Source organism: Hyla sarda, chromosome 5 (genome assembly GCF_029499605.1).
Source record: "Hyla sarda isolate aHylSar1 chromosome 5, aHylSar1.hap1, whole genome shotgun sequence".
NCBI lineage: Eukaryota > Metazoa > Chordata > Amphibia > Anura > Hylidae > Hyla > Hyla sarda.
In genome coordinates, this window is record NC_079193.1 from 94,735,858 (window position 1) to 94,757,430 (window position 21,573).

The window sequence follows — 21,573 nt, forward strand, 5'->3', positions numbered from 1 at the left end:
AAGGACTGCTTGCCACTCCAAAATCAGTCCTTTTTCAGTAGCCGGTTTTTAAATGTAAATTAAACCTTTTTAATGAAAAAAAAAATAATAATAAAAGTACATTAGAGATATGTTGTAGTACATAAGTACCACAACATATCAAAAAATTAAGTTGGTGACAGTGCCCATTTAAAGCCAATGGCCTAATTACTTATTTATGTGTGTGCCAACAGAATGTTTGGTTTACACATCTTCCTTCAAGGTTCCTACTATGTATAACTAGATAAGGCTGAGTTCACATGATATTTCTTTTTTGTCCTGATTACTTGATAGGATAAAAATGGCAACCCGGCACGTTTTACCAGGTGGATACTGTTTATTCATTTCTAATAGAAAACACTGACATCAGGATAGGAATCCTTTTTTGACCCATACATTTTATCTTCATCTTTCCAAATTAATGATACAATGCTAAATCAAATTATATTTATGATTACAAAAGGCAAATTAATTATTGTGATATACAATGCAAACACATTGGGGAAGATGTATTAAAACCTGTCCAGAGGGAAAGCTGCTGAGTTGCCCATAGCAACCAATCAGATTGCTTCTTAAATTTTTCAGAGGCCTTTTCAGAAATGAAAGCAGTAATCTGATTGGTTGCTATGGGCAACCAATTTTTTGTTACATTTTGTTGATTAAAATTTCGATTTTTTTTTTGTACATATATTCTTGTTAAAATGGTGGTGGTTACATTAGTCCAATATAATTGCAAAATAAAATGTAATTTATTATTTTCAATATTATGTAAAAAGGTAATATTTGCTTTATAATGACTCAAACAACAAGAACAGAGCAGGAAGTAAGATATAACAAACTGACTGCTATGAGACATAGCTGACCTTCCACAGGCTGTAGTCCTCTTCTACTCTCAGATACATATGTCCCACACTGGCAGTGGCATATTTAAAGGGGTATTCCAGGATTTTTTTTTATTTGATTATGCTACAGGGGCTGTAAAGTTAGTGTAGTTCCTAATATAGTGTCTGTACCTGTATGTGAGGGTTTTCTCACAATTCTTCATGATTTTCACTCCAAAGTTTATTTTTACCAGCATACAAAATGACTGTTGTCTCAGATTTTTCCCAGGTTGCAATGCGGCCGAGACCTGACTCACTAGTCAGCTGATGACAGGGAGCCTGTCTGCTTCAATGGATGGAGAGATCGCTTGGTGGGAGAGAGATCAATTTGCAACTAATGCAACAGCTGTGGGCACCCTGATTGAAAACCACAGGGCTTTGAATGGATGCAGCTCATTTATGTTTCAATGGGTGGGGTGGCTGATGTGTGGGAGGGAGGAAAATGGAATTGTGGGATTTGTAGTCAGAAAAAGAAAAGTCAAACAGGAAATAACAGTTCACAAAAAGCTAGTCACAGTATTATGGTAATCTCACAACATTGCCATTTAGCCCCAAGACAAGCGCAGATCCTTCCTAAGCATGTCCATTACTGCCTGCCAGGTACATATTAAAATCACATTATGGTGGATAACCCCTTTAAGTTTTTTGCTGCCCTAGGCCTGAATCCCACCCACACCACCACCCCCTTACAGTATTAGCAATGATGTCTCACCCCTGGAGGTGCAGTTTGTGCTGTTGGCTGGAGACCCTTGGGGCTTCCTGCTATATACTGCTCTGAATGCTGACAGCCCCCCCCCCCATCTCCTCCCTGGTCTGCTGTCTCTGCACAACAATGGGGCTGGAGCCAGCCAGCTCTGCTCCTGAGTACTGTTGCGGCACGTTCTCCTCTCTGGCTGCTCCACTTATCTTTGGTGGGCATCCAGTGCAGGACATGTTATATATCAGCTGACGTGAGGTCAAGGCATTCTTCTAGCAGACATGCCTGTGCGCGGCATGTCTGCTACTCTATAACACTACCAACAGCCACTGGTCTTAGAGGACACACATGATATTAAATTGGTAAAGGTGAGCCTAGAGGGAAGTTGGAGGGGTGGATTCAGGCAGGGGGGCTCATTAGCTGCCTTTCGATAAAGTGCTGCCCTAGGCCTTGGTTTTGTTGGCCTAGTGAGAGAAATGTACACTGGTCAGAAGTAGAAGTCACAACTCGCACCAGACTATCTGTTCAACAGGTTAGGTCTGCTTTACAGTGGGAGAACCAGAAGAAGAAAAAAATGCATGAAAAAAAATATGCTTCTTTCTTAAACTTACAACACATTTAATATAAAATCTAATACAAAAAGACAAATCAGCCTCAACTTTTGGGTCAGCCAATATTAAAACTGAATACAAATTGTGTTACAAAAAGAAACTGAGGTTGTAGAAAAATGATATAATTTGACCCCCAACAGTATTAAATATTGAGTTTCTCTTGAATTAAACAATGTTTTATAGCTTAATTTTATTGACTGACCCAGAAGGTAAGGTTGTTTTCTAAAGGTAAGTGTGAATCGGAGATTTTGACCCCTGTTGAATCCAGAAGACGATCAGTCAGGTATTATCTGTGATTTATGATTTTTATGTTTATGGAAGTCTGCCTGGAATTTGTATTTGCAGTTTCTACCTAATACTTATATTTGCAATTACTTATGACAATGTCCTGATACTAAATCCAGCTTGGAGACATATGTATTTGTAAATATTAACTAAGGGCTCATTCACACGGCTGTCTGCTTCCCTTAAAAAAATGCCTGTTCTGCAATCCATTTGATAACTTTTAAACGGGTTGCAAACGGCTGTTAATTAATCCCATTAATGTCAATGGGATTTTTTACAATTCTTTATCACCCATTTGCACACGTTTGCTTCCTGTTCCAATTTTTTTTGACAGGAGAAAGGATATTGTAAATTTAACATCGAAGTCTATGGCAGACAGATGAACCTTTAATGTTATCCATTTGCTCCCGGTTTATAATCTCTGTTTTTGAACTGTTATTACATCTGAGCATGCTCAGAAGAGGTGACATCAGCAGACTCCAGTAGTTCTGGGGACTACTACCACTCCCATCATGGAACAGACTTGTTTAGTAGTAGGAGTAGTAGTTCCCCCAGCTGCGGGAGTCTGCCGTCGGCTGGGGAGGATACATTAGTGTTTGTACTACTACCCCCATCATGGAATAGAGTCTGCAGGACATGTTGGCTTTATTCATACATTCACCGCCGCCGGTTCCTGACATGTCCTGCTGCCCTGCTCCAAGAAGTTGTGGAGCAGGCAACTGGAGGGGCAATAAGGACACTAAAGGGGGAATAAGGACACTTGGGGGAAATAAGGATATGTACACTTGGGGCAATAAATTATCATAAATATGCGTAGGGGCATTCATTTTGGGGCCACAGTAGTAGTTTTAAAACCCCACTGGGAGCCCTGAATGGCTCCTCGGTGCCAACAATTCAGGGATCCCGGTGGGGGATTTCAAAATGAGAGTTCATACAGTATATACATCGCAGAGGAGCGGAGCATGGCACCCGTTTCCTGGCTTTATAACTGCTAATTACATCGGGTCTCAGAAGCGAGAACAGGTGTGATCAATCCCTTATCCTCTGTACTACTACCATCAACATGGAACAGATTCTGTTTCATGATTGGGATAGTAGCACAAACACTAATGTAGCCTCCCCAGCCACCTGCAGACTCCCACAGCCAGGGAACTACTACTCCCATCATGGAAAGGAGTCTGTTCCATGATGGGAATAGTAGTAGTCCCAGCTACGGGAGTCTGCAGACGGCTGATACTAATGGATAAAAAACACTAAAGTTGTATCCCTTTGCATCAGTTGGCTTCCCTTATTAGAATGGTACTTTTAGGAGGCAATAATGGAGAAGATATGAACGGGGGACAATGGCCGTATGAACGTAGCCTAACTTATTATAAATTCCTCATATATTTATAGATCATGGGTTGATGTCCATTGATGAAAAATGGACTACAGGAACGATGGAATGACACTGAAAAACGTATTAATGTGTTGTTTATAAACATACACAACTCTGAATAAGTTTTCATTTGGATGAATGTATACATTAATTTGTTTACTTAACAATTAGAGACTTACAAAACTTTGAGGAACAGAAAAACAAAGCACTTTAGAAAGTTTCCTGACATTGAGTATATAACAAGAGATGGAACCAGAACCCTTTTAGCTATAAGATTGTTGAACCATTAAAGTTTGTGAATAAAATGCAAACATTTGAATTTATTTGAAACTTACAAAAAAAGTTTTAAAAGTGAAGATCAAAAGCAAACTATCAAATGCTAGAAACAAAAGTAATTTATATCCACAAACAAAGAATATTTTGTGTCTTTCAGACGGAACCTAGAGGAAATGGAAGTGTAAATAAGAAACTGTCCTCCATTTTTGAAGATGACGATGAGGACACAGAGGATGATGAGCCTTCATCTCCAATACGGACACGGAATACAACGTCGAAATACAGAAAATCCTCAAACAGCTCTTTAGGGATTAATCTGAAACAATTTTCTGGGAATGTTCCATTTAAATCACCAATGAAATCTAACCCATACTCAAGGCCGGAAAATGAATCCCACCTTAATAGAAGACGAGATAAGAATTTAATGCTTAATCTTCCAAAAGTCACAAGCCTTGGACCACCAGATTTAAGTCCCAGGTTTGTATCACTCGACTTTGTTTAGTGACAACTTATTGTTGGTTAAGTAATCATCTAAGTAAAGTAAAAATATTTAATGATGGCCTAAATGTTATAGTTTATTGGCCTCATATCCTCTTGTGTAAACAGGCATTTAGTAGTTGTGAAGGTGAAAATGTAGGAAAAGAATTATGACAAGATCTCAAAAGAAATCAACAGTACAAAAAAAAATCTATTGTTATATTTAAAAAAAATCTTACATAAGTTCATTGATTTGTGCTCACAAGTAAAAGTATCCTTTCATCACAATCCCAAATAATATATTTAATCTTTTATCAATACATTTGGTTTAAGTTTCTTAATTATAAAACCTAAAAAAAAATAACCTGGCTATACACGGGGTTGGATTAAAAATATATGTCAGGTAAATATATATCATGTGAATGCTCAGAGACAATGCAGAGAGCTCCTACCAGCAGCCAACACCCACTGTTAATCACCCCAACATCAGTAATCACACTGATGTTGGTCATTTAACTCTTTAAATGCTGTAATCAATATGGATCAAGGTATTGAAATGGGAAGATGACAGCTGCCAATAGGTATTGGTTATTCTGGTTGGCACCCCCACAACACTATTGGAGATCAGTTAATATGGCAGATTGAGGCCTTTTGAAGGCCACCATGTCTGACATATTGGCTCTGCTAATACAGTCTGTCTCATCCAGATTATTTTAACAGAATTCCTATTTAACTGATCAATACTATGCAATAGCATTCCTTTGATCAGTATAAGCAATGCAATGATAGATTTTATAGTTTCCAATGGGAACTTAAAAAGTGTAAATATACTAAAAGAAAGTTTGAACAAGCATGAAAAAGCTCCTCCTCCAATAAAGAAATAGACATATTTGGTATTGTGCCATGTATAATTGTCTGACAACTTAAAATATGTTTATGATCCTGCACAGTAAATGGCGTAAATATAAATGACCAACTGCCAGAATTGCAAATTTTTACAAAAAGTGATCAAAATGTTTCAGCTAAACAAACTATAGAATATAGCACAAAAATGAGCCCTCATATAGTTCTGTAGACTTAAAAATAAAAAGTTATAGGGGTCAGAATATGGAAATTTTAAGCATATTTTATGTTCCCTCCCTTCCTCTTGTCCCTTGTTGCTTGTTAAAAAATGTCTTTGTGGCTTTATGATAGAGTCACAAAGAATTATGAACAGCGCAACTTGTGTAAGAATCTGCAGTCCCGGCTCAGGCCACTCACATTATTATGTGCGTCCTTGTGCTCTCCTCCCTTTCCCCGGATGCTGTTTAAAAAATTTCTTTGTGATGTTATCTATGATAGAGCCATAAAGAAGTGCGAACAGCCTGCAGCCTACAGTGCAGCTTGCCCAAGAGACAGCCATTAAAGGGGTACTCCAGCCCTAAGACATCTTATCCCCTATCCAAAGGATAGGGGATAAGATGTCTTATCACAGGGGTCCTGCTGCTAGGGTCCCCCGCTATCTCGCATGCAGCACCCACCTCTGGGAGCTTCACGCAGCGCTGTAGCCTCGGAGTCTGCTGGGTCATAGCTACGGGGCCGGAGTATCGTGACTTCACGACTTGGCCCCTGTGTGACGGCCGTCAAGTATTCTCCATGCTTTTTTTTCTTCTGATGTTCCAGGTCTGGCCTGTAGGGTGCACAAGTATATTCCTAAACTATCTTTTCACCTTTGTCTGCCCACCACTGCCTTCTCAAAAATGCTCCACCCACTTACCTGTGCTTGGGAAAAATTTTGTTTTTTTTCCAATAGCAAAAACATTATCTGATATATTATCCAATATTATCTGATCAGTAACCCTGTGTTTGACTCCTGCAGTTTTGACTCCCCTGTACTTAACCCAGAACAGTGATCTGGAATCTGTGTCACCAACCATGACCATTCGGCCTGTTCCAGACTAGACAGTCTTTAAGCCTGCCCCCAATCTATGCTTAGACCCAAACTTTCCTTTGTACTGAGACCTATCTTGGGAAATAGCCTTGCACCTTATAACAGTTAAGTCCAGCTCCCACATCCAGGAGTGGGATAAATGGTGGAAACCTAGGGGGAACTTAGATTCTGCTACTTAGCGGTTAAGCGGTTAACACAGTTAGTCCGCACCAATTGCTGTTACACTTATCCATATAATTTTCTTCTATTTTTCCCATGCAAACGAATAAGCCAGTTTTTAGAATTTACTGCCTGCAGCCAGTAGCTCTGGTTACTACACATGTCATGATGCCAAGTCTAGGTGTTGCAAATATAAGTGTGGTCTACAGAGGAAGATCATACTAAATTTTGAGCAGGTGCCCTGAAACCATACATGTTGGTTCAAGCCAAAGGCCCAGGAAAGGTCGCTGCCTGTGCTCTTGAAGCATTCCTGTCATAAACCATATGGAAACTACAGCCTACTAAAGGAAGGAGGAGAAATTACTTATTGACAATAGAATTACTATAACTCGGATATGGTCCATATAGTAGGTAATGGCTTGCCTGTCAGTAGTAAAAAATAGCTACAGTAAATGACGATACTAGTAAGGATTAAACAGCCACAAGGTGTAGATGGTCTAGTAGCAGCAGGATGAATAGCTGTCTAAATACCACCACAGGTTCAGTGTTGACAGTCATGGTCATGTGCAGAGAGGTCCCCCAGGCCTCTCCATTATTAGACCCTTCTGTCATCCAGATCTCTCCATTAGTAGACCCCTCTGTAATTTGTCCCCCAGACTCCTTTGTTTTTAGACCCCTCTGTGATCTGTCCCCCAGACCCCCCATTATTAGACCCCTCTGTCATCTGTCTCCAAGACCCCTCTATTATTAAACCCATCTGTCATCTGTCTCTCAGACACCCCGTTATTAGACCCTTCTTTCATGTGTCCCCCAGACTTCTCAGTTATCAGACCACTATGCCATCTGTACCCTAGACCCCTCCATTATTAGACTCCCCTTCTGTCATCTGTCTGCCAGACCCCTTTGTTATTCGACCCCACCGTCCCCCAGACCCCTCTAATAATGGAGGTGTCGGGGGTAAAGATGACCGAAGAGTCTAATAATGGAGGGGTCTGGAGGACAGAGGGGTTTAATAATGGAGGGTCTGGTGGACAGAAGACAAATGGGGTCTAATATTGGAGGGGTTTTGGGGACAAATGACAAAAGAGTCTAATAACAGAATGGTCCGAGGGATAGATGACAGTAGGATCTGGAGGATAGAGGGGTCTTGGGTACAGAGGGTTCTGGAGGGCATAGAGGCCTGGGATACAGAGGGGTCTGGGGGACAGAGTGATTTGGGATACAGAGGGGTCTGGGATACAGAAGGGTCTGAGGCACAGGGGACAGAGGGGTCTGGAGGACAGAGGATTCTGGTATGGAGAAGTAGATAAGAAAAAAAGAGGACAGTACCTCGTGTATTACCCTTGAAAGAATGGCAATAAATGAGGATTGAGGTTTAACAGCTCAACTTAGATCTTATGGATATACACTTATCACCCTGAATCAAGTGGAGTACAAGAAAACAGATCGCTGATTTTCCGTGTGGTATCAGGCTGAAAAGGTCAAAAACTCTTGCCAGAGATCCAGAGTATTTTTGTAGAAAAAGTATAACCCTTACTGGTGCTGCAATCCACAGTACAGAAATTTTCCAGGACACATTGGTCTTAATAGACAAGTCTGGGGGACAAATGACAGGGGGGTCTAATAACAGAGGGATGTGGGGAGAGATGACAGAGAGTTCTAATAAAAGAGGAGTCTGAGGGACAGATGACAAAGGGGTCTGATAATGAAGGAGTGTAATAACAGGGGTCTGGGGAACAGATAGAGGGTTCTATTGGGGTCCGGGGAATTGATGACAGAGAGGTCTAATAACGAAAAAGTCTAATAACAGGGATCTGGGGGACAGCTGACAGAGGGGTCTAATAACAGAGAAGTCTGGGGGACAGATGACAGAGGGGTCTAATAACAGAGGGATCTGGGGGACAGAGGGTACGGTAAAATATAAAAACATGCACATTTTAAAAGAATTAAAATCACACACAGTAAAATGGCCTTTCATTGAACAATAAACGACCATGGCTATTTTTTACTGTTGGTCAGTGTGTGTGAACATAGCCCTAATTGTATTAGCTGAATAAAAAATGTTGTAGCGGTAACAGTAATGTTAAATATGAATTGAGAATTTTGACCAGAGGTATACAATGTATGTAAAAAAAACCTAGAGGGGTATTCCAGGAAAAAAACTTATATATATATATATCTCAACTGGCTCCAGAAAGTTAAACAGATATGTATATTACTTCTATTAAAAATATCATCCTAATCCTTCCAATAATTATCAGTTGCTGAAGTTGAGTTGTTCTTTTCTGTCTGACAACAGTGCTCTCTGCTGACATCTCTGCTTGTCTCGGGAACTGCACAAAGTAGAAGGAATAGGTTTACGATGGAGATTTTTTTATTTCTACTCTGGACAGTTCCTGAGACAGGTGTCATCAGAGAGCACTTAGACAGAACAGAACAACTCATCTTCAGCAGCTCATAAGTACTGAAAGGATTAAGATTTTTTTTATAGAAGTAATTTACAGATCTGTTTAACTTTCTGGAGCCAGTTGATATATAACCCCTTTAATGCTCTATGCTAATTAACATGACAATGAAGATTGCAGTGCACCATTCGAAGCCTTAAGGCCATGTTCACACATGTGAAATCAGCTGTTTTTCTGCCTTAACCTCTTAAGGACGCAGGGCGTATGGATACGCCCTGCATTCCGAGTCCTTAAGGACACAGGGCGTATCCATACGCCCGTGGGAATTCCGGTCCCCACCGCTAGCCGGTTGGGGACCGGAGCCGGATGCCTGCTGAAATCATTCAGCAGGCATCCCAGCATATCGCCCAGGTGGGTCATTATGCCCCCCCATGTCTGCGGCGATTCCGGGTCAATCGGGTCTCCAGTGACCCGGTGACCCGGAATTACTGGCTGGCCCCGAACAGCCAGAGCCTGCAGGGGTGAGGTGGCACTGGTGCCACCTCACGATCGCCCTGATTCGTCGGCCGGATTACCGGCCGACCAATCAGGGCGCCTGCTGCGGGTGTCACTCCCGCACCCGCTCCGCCCCTCTTCCGGAGGACGTGAGCGGGTGCGGGAAGACGACCCCGGGTGCTGGGTACCCCGATCCCCGGCGTCCCTGTTGGGATCGGGGCCCAAGGAGCAGCGGCGGCGGCGAGGGCAATCCTGCGATGGAGCAGCAGCAGGAGGTGAGTGACAGCCTCCTGCTGTTGCTTAGCAACAGCTCTCAGCATGCAAAAAGGGCATGCTGGGAGCTGTAGTTATGCAACAGCAGGAGGCAGACCACCACAACTCCCAGCATTCCCTTACGGGCATGCTGGGACTTAAGGTTTTGCAACAGCTGGAGGCACATTTTTTTTATGGAAAAGTGTACCTTCAGCTGTTGTATAACTACAACCCCCAGCTTGCACAAACAGCTAAAGTGCATGCTGGGAGTTGTAGTGGTGCATCTGCTGGTTGCATAACTACAACTCCCAGCATGCCCATTGGCTGTCGGTGACTGCTGAGAGTTGTAGTTTTGCAACAGCTGAAGGCACACTGGTTGTGAAACTCAGTTTTTTTTTTACCTAACTCAGTGTTTCATGACCGGTGTGCCTATAGCTGTTGCAAACTACAACTCCCAGCAGTCACCTTACACCATGCACCGTACTTGCTGGGAGTTGTAGTTTTGCAACAGCTGGAGGCACACTGGTTTTGAAACACTGAGTAAGGTCATAAACTCAGTGATACATAACCAGTGTGCCTACAGCTGTTGCAAAACTAAAACTCAGCTTGTACAGTCTGTCAGCGCATGCTGGGAGTTGTAGTTTTGCAACAGCTGGATGCCCCCCCCCCCCCCCAATGTGAATGTACAGGGTACAATCACATGGGCGGAGGCTTACAGTAAGTATCGGGCTGCAAGTTTGAGCTGCGGCAAATTTTCTGCAACAGCTCAAACTTCCAGCGAGAAACTACTGTGAACCCCATGCGACTGTATCCTAAAAACACTACACTACACTACCACAAAAAATAAAATAAAAAGTAAAAAAACACGACATATACACATACCCCTACACAGCCCCCCTCCCCTCCCCAATAAAAATGAAAAACGTCTGGTACGCCACGGTTTCCAAAACGGAGCCTCCAGCTGTTGCAAAACAACTACTCCCAATTTTGCCAGACAGCCACTGACTGTCCAGGCATGCTGGGAGTTTTACAACAGCTGGAGGCACCCTGTTTGGGAATCACTGTCGTAGAATACCCCTATGTCCACCCCTATGCAATCCCTAAGTTAGGCCTCAAATGCGCGTGGCGCTCTCACTTTGGAGCCCTGTCGTATTTCAAGGCAACAGTTTGGGGTCACATATGGGGTATCGCCGTACTGGGGAGAAATTGGGCTTCAAATTTTAAGGGTTTTTTTCTGCTTTTACCCTTTTTAAAATGTAAATTTTTTGGTAAAATAAGCATTTTAGGTAAAAATATTTTTTTTTTTTTACATATGCAATAGTCGTGAAACGCCTGTGGGGTATTAAGGTTCACTTAACCCCTTGTTACATTCCCCGAGGGCTCTAGTTTCCAAAATAGTATGCCATGGCGTTTTTTTTTGCTGTCCTGGCACCATAGGGGCTTCCTAAATGCGGCATGCCCCCAGAGCAAAATTTGCTTTCAAAAAGCCAAATGTGACTACTCCTCTTCTGAGACCTGTAGTGCGCCAGCAGAGCACTTTTCACCCCCATATGGGTGTTTTCTGAATCGGGAGAAATTGGGCTTAAAATTTTGGGGGGTATTTTCTGCTTTAACCCTTTGTATAAATGTAAATTTTTTGGGAAACCAAGCATTTTAGGTAAATTTTTTTATTTTTTTTTACATATGCAAAAGTCGTGAAACACCTGTAGGGTATTAAGGTTCACTTTACCCCTTGTTACGTTCCCCGAGGGGTCTGGTTTCCAAAATGGTATGCCATGTGGTTTTTTTTTTGCTGTCCTGGCATCATAGGGGCTTCTTAAATGCGACATGCCCCCAGAGCAAAATTTCCTTAAAAAAAAACAAATGTGACTCCTTCTCTTCTGAGACCTGTAGTGCGTCAGCAGAGCACTTTTCACCCCCATATGGGGTGTTTTCTGAATCGGGAGAAATTGGGCTTCAAAGTTTGTGGGGTATTTTCTGCTAGTACCCTTTTTAAAAATGTAAAACTTTTGGGAAACCAAGCATTTTAGGTAAATTTTTTTTTACATATGCAAAAGTCGTGAATCACCTGTGGGGTATTAAGGTTCACATTACCCCTTGTTACGTTCCCCGAGGGGTCTAGTTTCCAAAATGGTATGCCATATGTTTTTATTTTGCTGTTCTGGCACCATAGGGGCTTCCTAAAGGTGACATGCCCCCCAAAAACCATTTGACGCTCCTTCCCTTCTGAGCCCTCTACTGCGCCCGCCGAACAATTAACATAGACATATGAGGTATGTGCTTACTCGAGAGAAATGGGGTTTAAAATACAAGTTAAAATTTTCTCCTTTTTACCCCTTGCTAAAATTCAAAAATTGGGTCTACAAGAAAATGCGAGTGTAAAAAATGAAGATTGTGAATTTTCTCCTTCACTTTGCTGCTATTCCTGTGAAACCCATAAAGGGTGAAAACGCTTACTGAATGTCATTTTGAATAATTTGGGGGGTGCAGTTTTTATAATGGGGTCATTTATGTGGTATTTCTAATATGAAGACCCTTCAAATCCACTTCAAACCTGAACTGGTCCCTGAAAAAAGCTAGTTTCAAAATTTTGTGAAAAATTGGAAAATTGCTGCGGAACTTTGAAGCCCTCTGGTGTCTTCCAAAAGTAAAAACTCATCAATTTTATGATGCAAACATAAAGTAGACATATTGTATATGTGAATTAAAAAAAAAGTTATTTGAAATATCAATTTTCCTTACAAGCAGAGAGCTTCAAAGTTAGAAAAATGCACAATTTTCAAATTTTTTATCAAATTTTGGGATTTTACACCAAGAAAGGATGCAAGTTACCAAAAAATGCTACAACTAAGTTAAAGTAGAATATGTCACGAAAGAACAATCTCGGAATCAGAATGATAACTAAAAGCATTCCAGAGTTATTAATGTTTAAAGTGACAGTGGTCAGATTTGCAAAAAATGGCCGAGTCCTTAAGGTGAAAAAGGGCTCAGTCCTTAAGGGGTTAAACAGACTTTTTTTTACGGTGTTTTCACACAGTCTAATGTTGTTGATCCTTTTATATAAATATTTATAGTGAGTGGATTTACTAGACTAGTTGCACTACTAGGTCACAGACAATAATTGTTTTGCACTTATTTGCACTGTTCAGAAGAGGAAAGAACAGTTTCTAATCAAGCTTGTCTTGTGTTAATGTTATGGGGTGGGTGGGGGGGTATCCTCTACAGTTGAATCTAAGGCCTTTAAATGTCATGTGACATTATTGATCTAATTATTGCTGTGGCAGAATTTATTATTGTTATTTGGCCCTTTAGTTTCTATAGGGCATGTAGTTCAGTAGAAAAAGCTAAAGATTCATACTTTCTAAATATGTCAGGCCAAAGAACATCCACTTATGCCCACATTTTCCATGAGACTATTCCCCTTAGACTATATAAGTGACTTGGATAATTGGGATAGTTTGGAGGTTGAGTATTCACTTAAGAAGCATAGAATAAAAATATTTCAATCTACATAAACAATTAATAATCTATTTATAATAAGTTATGTTTTGTGTAATAATTAGGCAATTGTATCCTTACTGTCCTTTTATATATTTGATTCTTGACACAGTGGAAATAGAAAAGCTGACCTGGATCTTCTGCCTCAGGCATGAACAAGTACATGGTGCAGGCCTCAAATGATTGACAAGTTTCACAAATAAAAGGCAAAGCAAGAATGTCAACTGAACTAAAATAGACTCAGCAAGGGAGATTCATTTGTCTTCATAGAAACTACTCGATCATATATCATAGTACGACAGGCTAGCCAGGTTTTTGCTTGCAAGCTTTACTTTATGAGCTTGTTTAGATTATGGAAATACAGAAGTTTGTTAGCAATGTATGTGTGTTAAAACTGTACGTAGATACATTTTACATATTTATACACTTTACATTATAAAGGTTGTGTTACTTAGAGTTAGGTTTCTTTATTATAACAAATAAGCAAATTGTATAGTACAAGCTGCGGTACAATAATTCTGTGCCTCGGGCTTCAATATAATTACACTGTCAGCAAATCTTAGCGTATACCCATTCTGGCAAAATAATATGCTCAGTTCCCCATAGTTGTAGATGACAGCTCACTGAAAAATGGCAATCATTGTTTCTTTAGTCTGTTTTAAAATGTTTACTTCTGAGTAATATAGAGGAAATTATGGAGAAGGAGATATATTTACAAATACACAAACATGCAACTTTTGCATAGTTGTGTTTAGTCATCTCCCCCAGCACAGTATGTAACAAGCCTTGTGACCACCAAAACGGATAGTAATCTGCAGTGTGTATGAAATGAATCCAAAACATTAAGGTGGCCAAACACCTTTAATAGCTGCGAAAGATAATAGCCCAAAACGGTGGATATACCGTATATACTCGAGTATAAGCCAACCCGAATATAAGCCGAGGCCCCTAATTTCACCCCAAAAACCCAGGAAAAGTTATTGACTAGACTATAAGCCTAGGGTGGGAAATACATCATCCCCCCATGTCATCATCCCCCCCTGTCATCATCCAGACCCCCGTCATTAACACCCCCGTCATCATCACCCTCCCCTTCATCATCAACGCCTGTCAATCCCTTCATCAGTGGTCTTCAACCTGCGGACCTCCAGATGTTGCAAAACTACAACTCTCAGCATGCACAGACAGCCATCGGCTGTCCGGGCATGCTGGAAGTTGTAGTTTTGAAAAATCTGGAGATCCGCAGGTTGAAGACCATTGCGGCCTTCGTCATCATCCAGACCCCCTTTAGTTTTTTACTCACCTCCCCTCAGTGGGAAGGAAGGATGAGCTGGTCTGACTCATCTATGCTGCAGGGACCGTCCATTTTCACCGGGAGGTCCTCTTCTCCACTCCGGGCCCGGCCCCGGACTAGTGACGTTGACTTGACAATGACGCACAGGGACGTTTATGCGCAGGGACATCACAGACGTCTGCTGCGTACGGACGTCCCTGTGTATCGTCGTCAAGGCAACGTCACTAGTCCGGGGCAGGCCCGGAGCGGAGAAGAGGGCCTCCTGGTGAAAATGGACAGCCTGGAACGACTAACCCTCCCCACCGGACAGTCCCTGCAGCATAGATGGCCCGGACCAGCTCACCCTTCTTTCCTACTGAGGGGAGGTGAGTAGAAAACGAAATGGGGTCTGGATGATGACGAAGGCCGCAGTGGTCTTCAACCTGCGGACCTCCAGATGTTTCGAAACTACAACTCCCAGCATGCCCAGACAGCCGATGGCTGTCCGGGCATGCTGGGAGTTGTAGTTTTGCAACATCTGGAGGTCCGCAGGTTGAAGACCACTGAGAAGGGATTGACAGGCGGAGAGTTCACTTGAGTATAAGCCGAGGGGGGTGTTTTCAGCACGAAAAATTGTGCTGAAAAACTCGGCTTATACTTGAGTATATACGGTAGCTCGTTTTTTTTACTTATGTATACAGGGATAACAAAACATATGGAATATAGTTTGAGAGGTCTAGGACCCATACAATCAAAACAAAGCTTTACACCATAGGCCTTTTACACTTGGTCATACGTTATGTTAGAGGTGGTTCACTCTTTCATCCAGGAAATGGACCCAAAGTTTTTATCTGTGTGTGTGGGACAGGACTCTGCGTTTTTCAGTTTTTGCATTTTCGTTTTTTTTCTCCTTACCTTTTAAAAATCATAACCCTTTCAATTTTCCACCTAAAAATCCATATTATGGCTTTTTTTTTTTGCGCCACCAATTCTACTTTGCAGTGAAATTAGTAATTTTACCCAAAAATCCACGGCGAAAAGGAAAAAAAAAATCATTGTGCAACAAAATTGAAGAAAAAACACCATTTTGTATATTTTGTGGGCTTCCGTTTCTGCGCAGTGCATTTTTGGTAAAAATGACACCTGATCATTATTCTGTAGGTCCATATGGTTAAAATGATAACCTACTTATATAGGTTTTATCTTGTCGTACTTCTGGAAAAAATCCTAACTACATGCAGAAAAGTGTATACGTTTAAAAATGTCCTCTTCTGACCCCTATAACTTTTTTATTTTTCTGCATATGGGGATGTATGCCATGATCTGAAATTTTTATCTGTACAATTTTTTTTTATTGGACTTTTTGATAGCTTTTAATTCATTTTTTAATGGTGTAGAAAGTGACCAAAAATACGATATTTTGGACTGTGACCGTGCAGTTTACTTAACAATATATTTTTATAGTTTGGACATTTATGCACACGGTGATACCACATATGTTTATATTTATTTTTATTTACATAGTTTTGAATCCCAGATTTACAATTCGGGACAGTTTTCTGGCCAGCTATTTCTTGGTGGAAATTTCAAGCCAGGATTTTCTGTGAATTCAATAGTATATTAGTCGGGTTGTGAAACCACATCCCTTTTCCATGCAGCCACGCACTTTGCCACATTTTGGCACACAAGCCGACAAAACAGGTTGGGTTTGCAATAGTAAATTAGGGCCGTTGTGCAGTCACACTGCTAGGATTTGTAATGCAGAAGAATCACTGAACACAGTAATGAAGATCATCCCACTGCACAATGCTTTTGGTCAAATTGCTTTGGGTTGTAATGAGATAGCTTTCTATGAGCTTGTTCTGCAATCACACTGTTGGAATTTATAGTGGTAGCAACTGGACACAGTAATGCAGGTCACTGAGGTTAGCCCACTGCACAATACTTTGCTCAAATTGTTTTGTGAATTCAAATAGAGAAAAAAACAGACATGGTCACACATCTACAACATGCACAGGGATCTAAGGCTTCTAAGCAAAATTTATTAAAGGGGTACTCTGGTGGAAAACTTTTTTTTTTAAATGAACTGTGCCAGAAAGTTAAACAGTTAAACAGGGTGGTTATTGATGGTACTTATTCTGATTGGGTGACTGTTACTAGTGGGGTACAACAGGGGTCCGTCTTGGGTCCTGATCTGTTTAATATATTTATTAATGACCTTGTAGAGGGGTTGAATAGTAAAGTAACAATCTTTGCAGATGATACTAAACTATGTAAAGCGGTAAACACAATAGAGGACAGTGCACTATTACAACTGGATCTGGATAGGTTAGAGGTTTGGGCTGGGAAGTGGCAAATGAGGTTCAACACTGATAAATGTAAGGTAATGCACATGGGGAGGAAAAATCCGGGCTGGGATTATGTATTAAATGGGAGAACACTTGGGACGACTGACATAAAAAAGGACTTAGAGACTTAGTTAACAGTAAATTTAGCTGTAGTGACCAGTGTCGGGCAGCTGCTGCCAAGTCTAATAAAATCATGGGGTGCATCAATAGGGGCATAGATTCCCACAACAAGGAAATAATTCTACCGCTGTACAAATCACTATTCAGACCACACATGGAATACTGTGTACAGTACTGGGCACCAGTGTACAAGAAAGATATAGTGGAGCTGGAGACGGTTCAAAGACAGGCAACCAGGGTAATACGGGGAATGGGAGGACTACAGTACCCAGAAAGATTATCAGAATTAGGGCTATTTAGTTTAGAAAAAAGAAGGCTTAGGGGCAACCTAATAACTATGTATAAATATATCAGGGGGCCATACAGAGATCTCTTTCATGATCTATTTATACCCAGGACTGTATCTATAACAAGGGAGCATCCTCTACGTTTAGAGGAAAGAAGGTTTCTTCACCAGCACAGACGGGGGTTCTTTTCTGTAAGAGCAGTGAGACTGTGGAATTCTCTCCCAGAGGAGGTGGTCATGGTGAACTCTGTAAAAGAGTTCAAAACGGGTCTGGATGCATTTTTGGAGAGTAATTCCATCGCTGGTTATGTATACTAGATTTATAGGGACATAACGTTGATCCAGGGATTTATTCTGACTGTAGTATGAGGGTTTTTTGCCTTCCTCTGGATCAACTCAGTAGGGACTCAGTAGGGATATAGGTTGAACTTGATGGACTCTGGTCTTTTTTCAACCTCATGAACTATGTTACTATGTTAGATTTGTAAATTACTTCTATTAAAAAAATCTTAATCCTTTCAGTACTTTTTAGCAGCTGTATGCTACAGAGAAAATTCTATACTTTTTGAATTTCTTTTTTGTGTTGTTCACAGTGCTCTCTGCTGACACCTCTGCCCGTGTCAGAAACTGTCCAGAGTATCATTGGTTTGATATGGGGATTTTCTCCTGCTCTGGACAGTTCCTGATATGGGCATCAGGTGTCAGCAGTGAGCAATGTGGACAACACAAAAAGAAATAAAAAAATGTAAGATTTTCCTCTATAGCAAACAGCTGATAAAAAGTACTGAAAGTAATTTACAAAACTGTTTAACTTTCTGGCACCACTGGAGTACCCCTTTAAACTAACATGTCGTTAGTATACTTGATGATCATGAAGTGCAAGCCTGCTAGCCGCGTCACGGCCACCTGTAAGTAGCGGGTCCCTAACATCCCTAGCATAAAATGGCACTGCACTGAGCGGTGACCACCACCACCGCAACACCAGTGCCCACAGGGGGAAAGACCCACTGACAGAGCAGCCCCAGTGCCGCTCAACCAGACTTTGGGCCACACCTCCCCACAGACAAAGTGTCGCAGCAGCAATAGACACCGCACAGCGCAGAACCAGTGTGAACAGGTGACAAAGCTCACTTACCACATGCTCCCAGTCAGATACTGGGAAACTGGCAAAAAGAATAGGGCCATTTGCAGCTTCCTGCCAATTTATAGAGGCCTGGGCTGAGGGGGAAGGGCAGAGTGCTGACCAAGTAAAAACAAAAAAGAGAGGGGTAGAAAACCCAATAGAGAAAATAAAATGGTAGCTCCATTGAGATCATCTGGCTGTCATGGTACCTACACCTATAGAATTTATTTTACACAAACACATGTTCTGCTTTATATAATGTTTCTATATTTTTATTGCTTAATTAGTAACTATACAAATAATACCACTATACATATATTATTATTGGTGAACATAACCCAGGCAAAGGCCAGTATTACCAACAATGCCACTTTGCAAAGATCAAATAATACTACCACACAATAATAGATAATACCACCACTGAGTGACCAAATACTACTATAGTATTAGTAAAGAAAAAACACTATAAAAAGATGCTACCACCAGACAGTAACCGTATGGTGGTCACACACAAGTTCTATAAAAGTGTCTGTCATAAAAACGTGTCTCAGGAGAATAAATGACTAGGCACTAACAAATGTGTACCCAGTGTTCACAATTTTTAGCCATTCACATCAGCTCTCCTGAAAGGTCTTTGTTAGCAAATGAGTTTTCTAAGAAAAATGTATTGAAGACCTATCCTGAGGTCATTAATATCAGATTGCTGTGGTGCTGATACCCAATACTCTGCAAATCAACCATTTGCTAAAGCAGAAAGCAGACTCCATACATTGTTTAGTGGCCAAGCTGGATTAGGCTGCTTTCACACCTCGTTTTTTACATACGGGTGCCTGATCCAGCTGGGGGAGGGGAAAACCAGGCGCTCCCGTTCCCCAGCCGGATCAGCCCATGACTCCATTTACTTTAATGAGCCGACCGGAGTCAAACGGTGACTCCGGTCGGCTCAGTTTTGACCCGTATGCGGTTTCCTGATCGGACCTAAAACCGTAGTATACTACGGTTTTAGGTCCGGTCCAAAACCGGATACGGGTCAAAACTGAGCCAACCGGAGTCACCGTTTGACTCCGGTCGGCTCAAACCCCTTTAATATTTTTATTCATAAAATGACAATTCTAGAGCATGTTTTCTTTCATTCCTTCTTAAAAATCAAAGTAGAAAAAAATTCAGAAAGCAGATAAAGATAAACGGCATCTCCAGGTGTGGAAAGAGGAGGATCCTTGACCTTGACCTAGATCTATATGGCTATATGGACATTGGTACTGTAAACATTTATTTTAGGCACCTATATGCTATTAGGCCTATTTTATGTCTTTGGAAGAAGTTGGTGTGTTGTATTTGAAGTGATATATGTCTTGTATAAAAGTAAAAATGAATTGAAGTACAGTAAAGTACAGTACAGTGGGGCATTGTAATGTTGTGTGCATTTCAATGAGTTTGTAACTTCTTAAAATTCTGGTATTTGCAAAATAAGGTAAATAATACTAGTAACCTATTTTCTTATGAAAAAACAAATGTTGTTATTAATAAATGGAATAATATAGTATATTTTATTTATTGGAAATGTCATTAACACCTACCTACATTTTACAGTTGCTTCACGTCTAAATCAAAGATAAACCAACAGAGAGCAAATGCAAATACTGTGTTTGCAAAAAGAAATGTCATACTTATAAAAAGTAATTTTATATTAGCATGTGGTGTAATGGTATAATTCCCACAATGTTCCTTTTGTAACTCCCTTGTCAATTACCAGCTACAGTGTTAAAGTTTTGTGGTTAAGAACATGAAGTGAATTACACACGCCATTGGAGGAGTACAGGACCATATGTTGTCCTGATTTAATTTCAATTATCTATGTGAAAACATGATTAATACTGGTTAAATATTTAAAAATGAATATTTTTAATGAACAAGGAAAATGACTCTTGAAATATGGCAGCATAGATTGCAAAGAAAGCAATTGATGCCTAAAAAAAAAGAATAAGAAAAAAACATGAAAGGTTGGTTAATGGCAACAAAAACATCGCTATAATTTTATTTTATCAAATCTCTTTAATTTTTAATATAATACATTTAATATATGTATTAAAAGTAGTTTTCTAAATTTATTTAGGTGTCAAATTGTTGTTGTAGTGATTTCTTTGTAAGGATAAATATCCAAAATAATATGGGAAAAAATTTCTAAATAAGTACTCTCTCCATTTCCATCAAATAAGGCCTCATTCACACTGCCGTCAGGCTCCTTTAGGTGGAGCTCCATCGGCAGTTCCATCAAGTTTATCGGAGAAAAACACAGTGTATTTTTTCTCCGCTGAAATTCCTGTAAAATTACTGGATCACTGACGGCCCCATTTCTGGGACTGATCAGCTCAAGAAGAAAAAAAAGGAGCCGATCAGACCCCTAACGGGTCGGATGCAAATGGCCATATGAACCTAGCCTAAAGATGTTTGTTGTTGATAGTTGGGCTTTTCTGACAAACTATAAATATTTTATATGTTCTGTCATAAACATTTAGTGCTGACCAGCAAATATTAGTAAATGGCATATTGTAAGCGATTGTTTTTAAGATAAATTGTATGGCAGCACAATGAGTTATCAAATTGATCTTGTCCAATATTTCTAACAATATTTTTCTTTAACAGAGTTGTTGATGGGATTGAAGATGATAATGGTGTTGAAGAAGGTCAAGCTTTTGATTTCGAAGCTTATCAGCTAAGACAACAAGCACGGTTGAATAAAAAAGTTGGAGGTACATATATAATGATAAGTACATGCAGTGATTTTTACTTTTTACTTGGGTAACAATTGTTTTACTTGGGTAACTACTCTTTTGCTTTTGGATATTATTATATGACCAAAAAAAAATCTATGAGGAAAAGAAATAAAGGTATTTATATAAATAAATTATGTTAAAGAATTTTGGTGCAGTTTGTACCCAAAAACTAGTGTGTGTCATTAGTGAGATAAAAAAATAAAATGAAAATGTTGATAAAATAGTGCCTAAATAATAAAAGTGGGTATGGCTTTGGCATAAAGTAGTGTAGGTCATATGCACAAAAA

The 21,573-nt window shown here is 40.4% G+C and overlaps 1 protein-coding gene across 5 annotated transcripts in view; it reads left to right on the forward strand.

The window, feature by feature from the left end:
- The window catches only part of KCNH8 (potassium voltage-gated channel subfamily H member 8), a 402,862-nt gene that overhangs the window by 350,236 nt on the left and 31,053 nt on the right, over positions 1-21,573 (forward strand). For all 5 annotated transcript variants that reach the window (XM_056519948.1, XM_056519950.1, XM_056519949.1 and 2 more), the window contains 2 exons: positions 4,304-4,623; positions 21,156-21,262. In XM_056519948.1, coding sequence (XP_056375923.1) covers positions 4,304-4,623; positions 21,156-21,262 — 427 coding nt within the window. The remainder of the gene's footprint in view (positions 1-4,303; positions 4,624-21,155; positions 21,263-21,573) is intronic.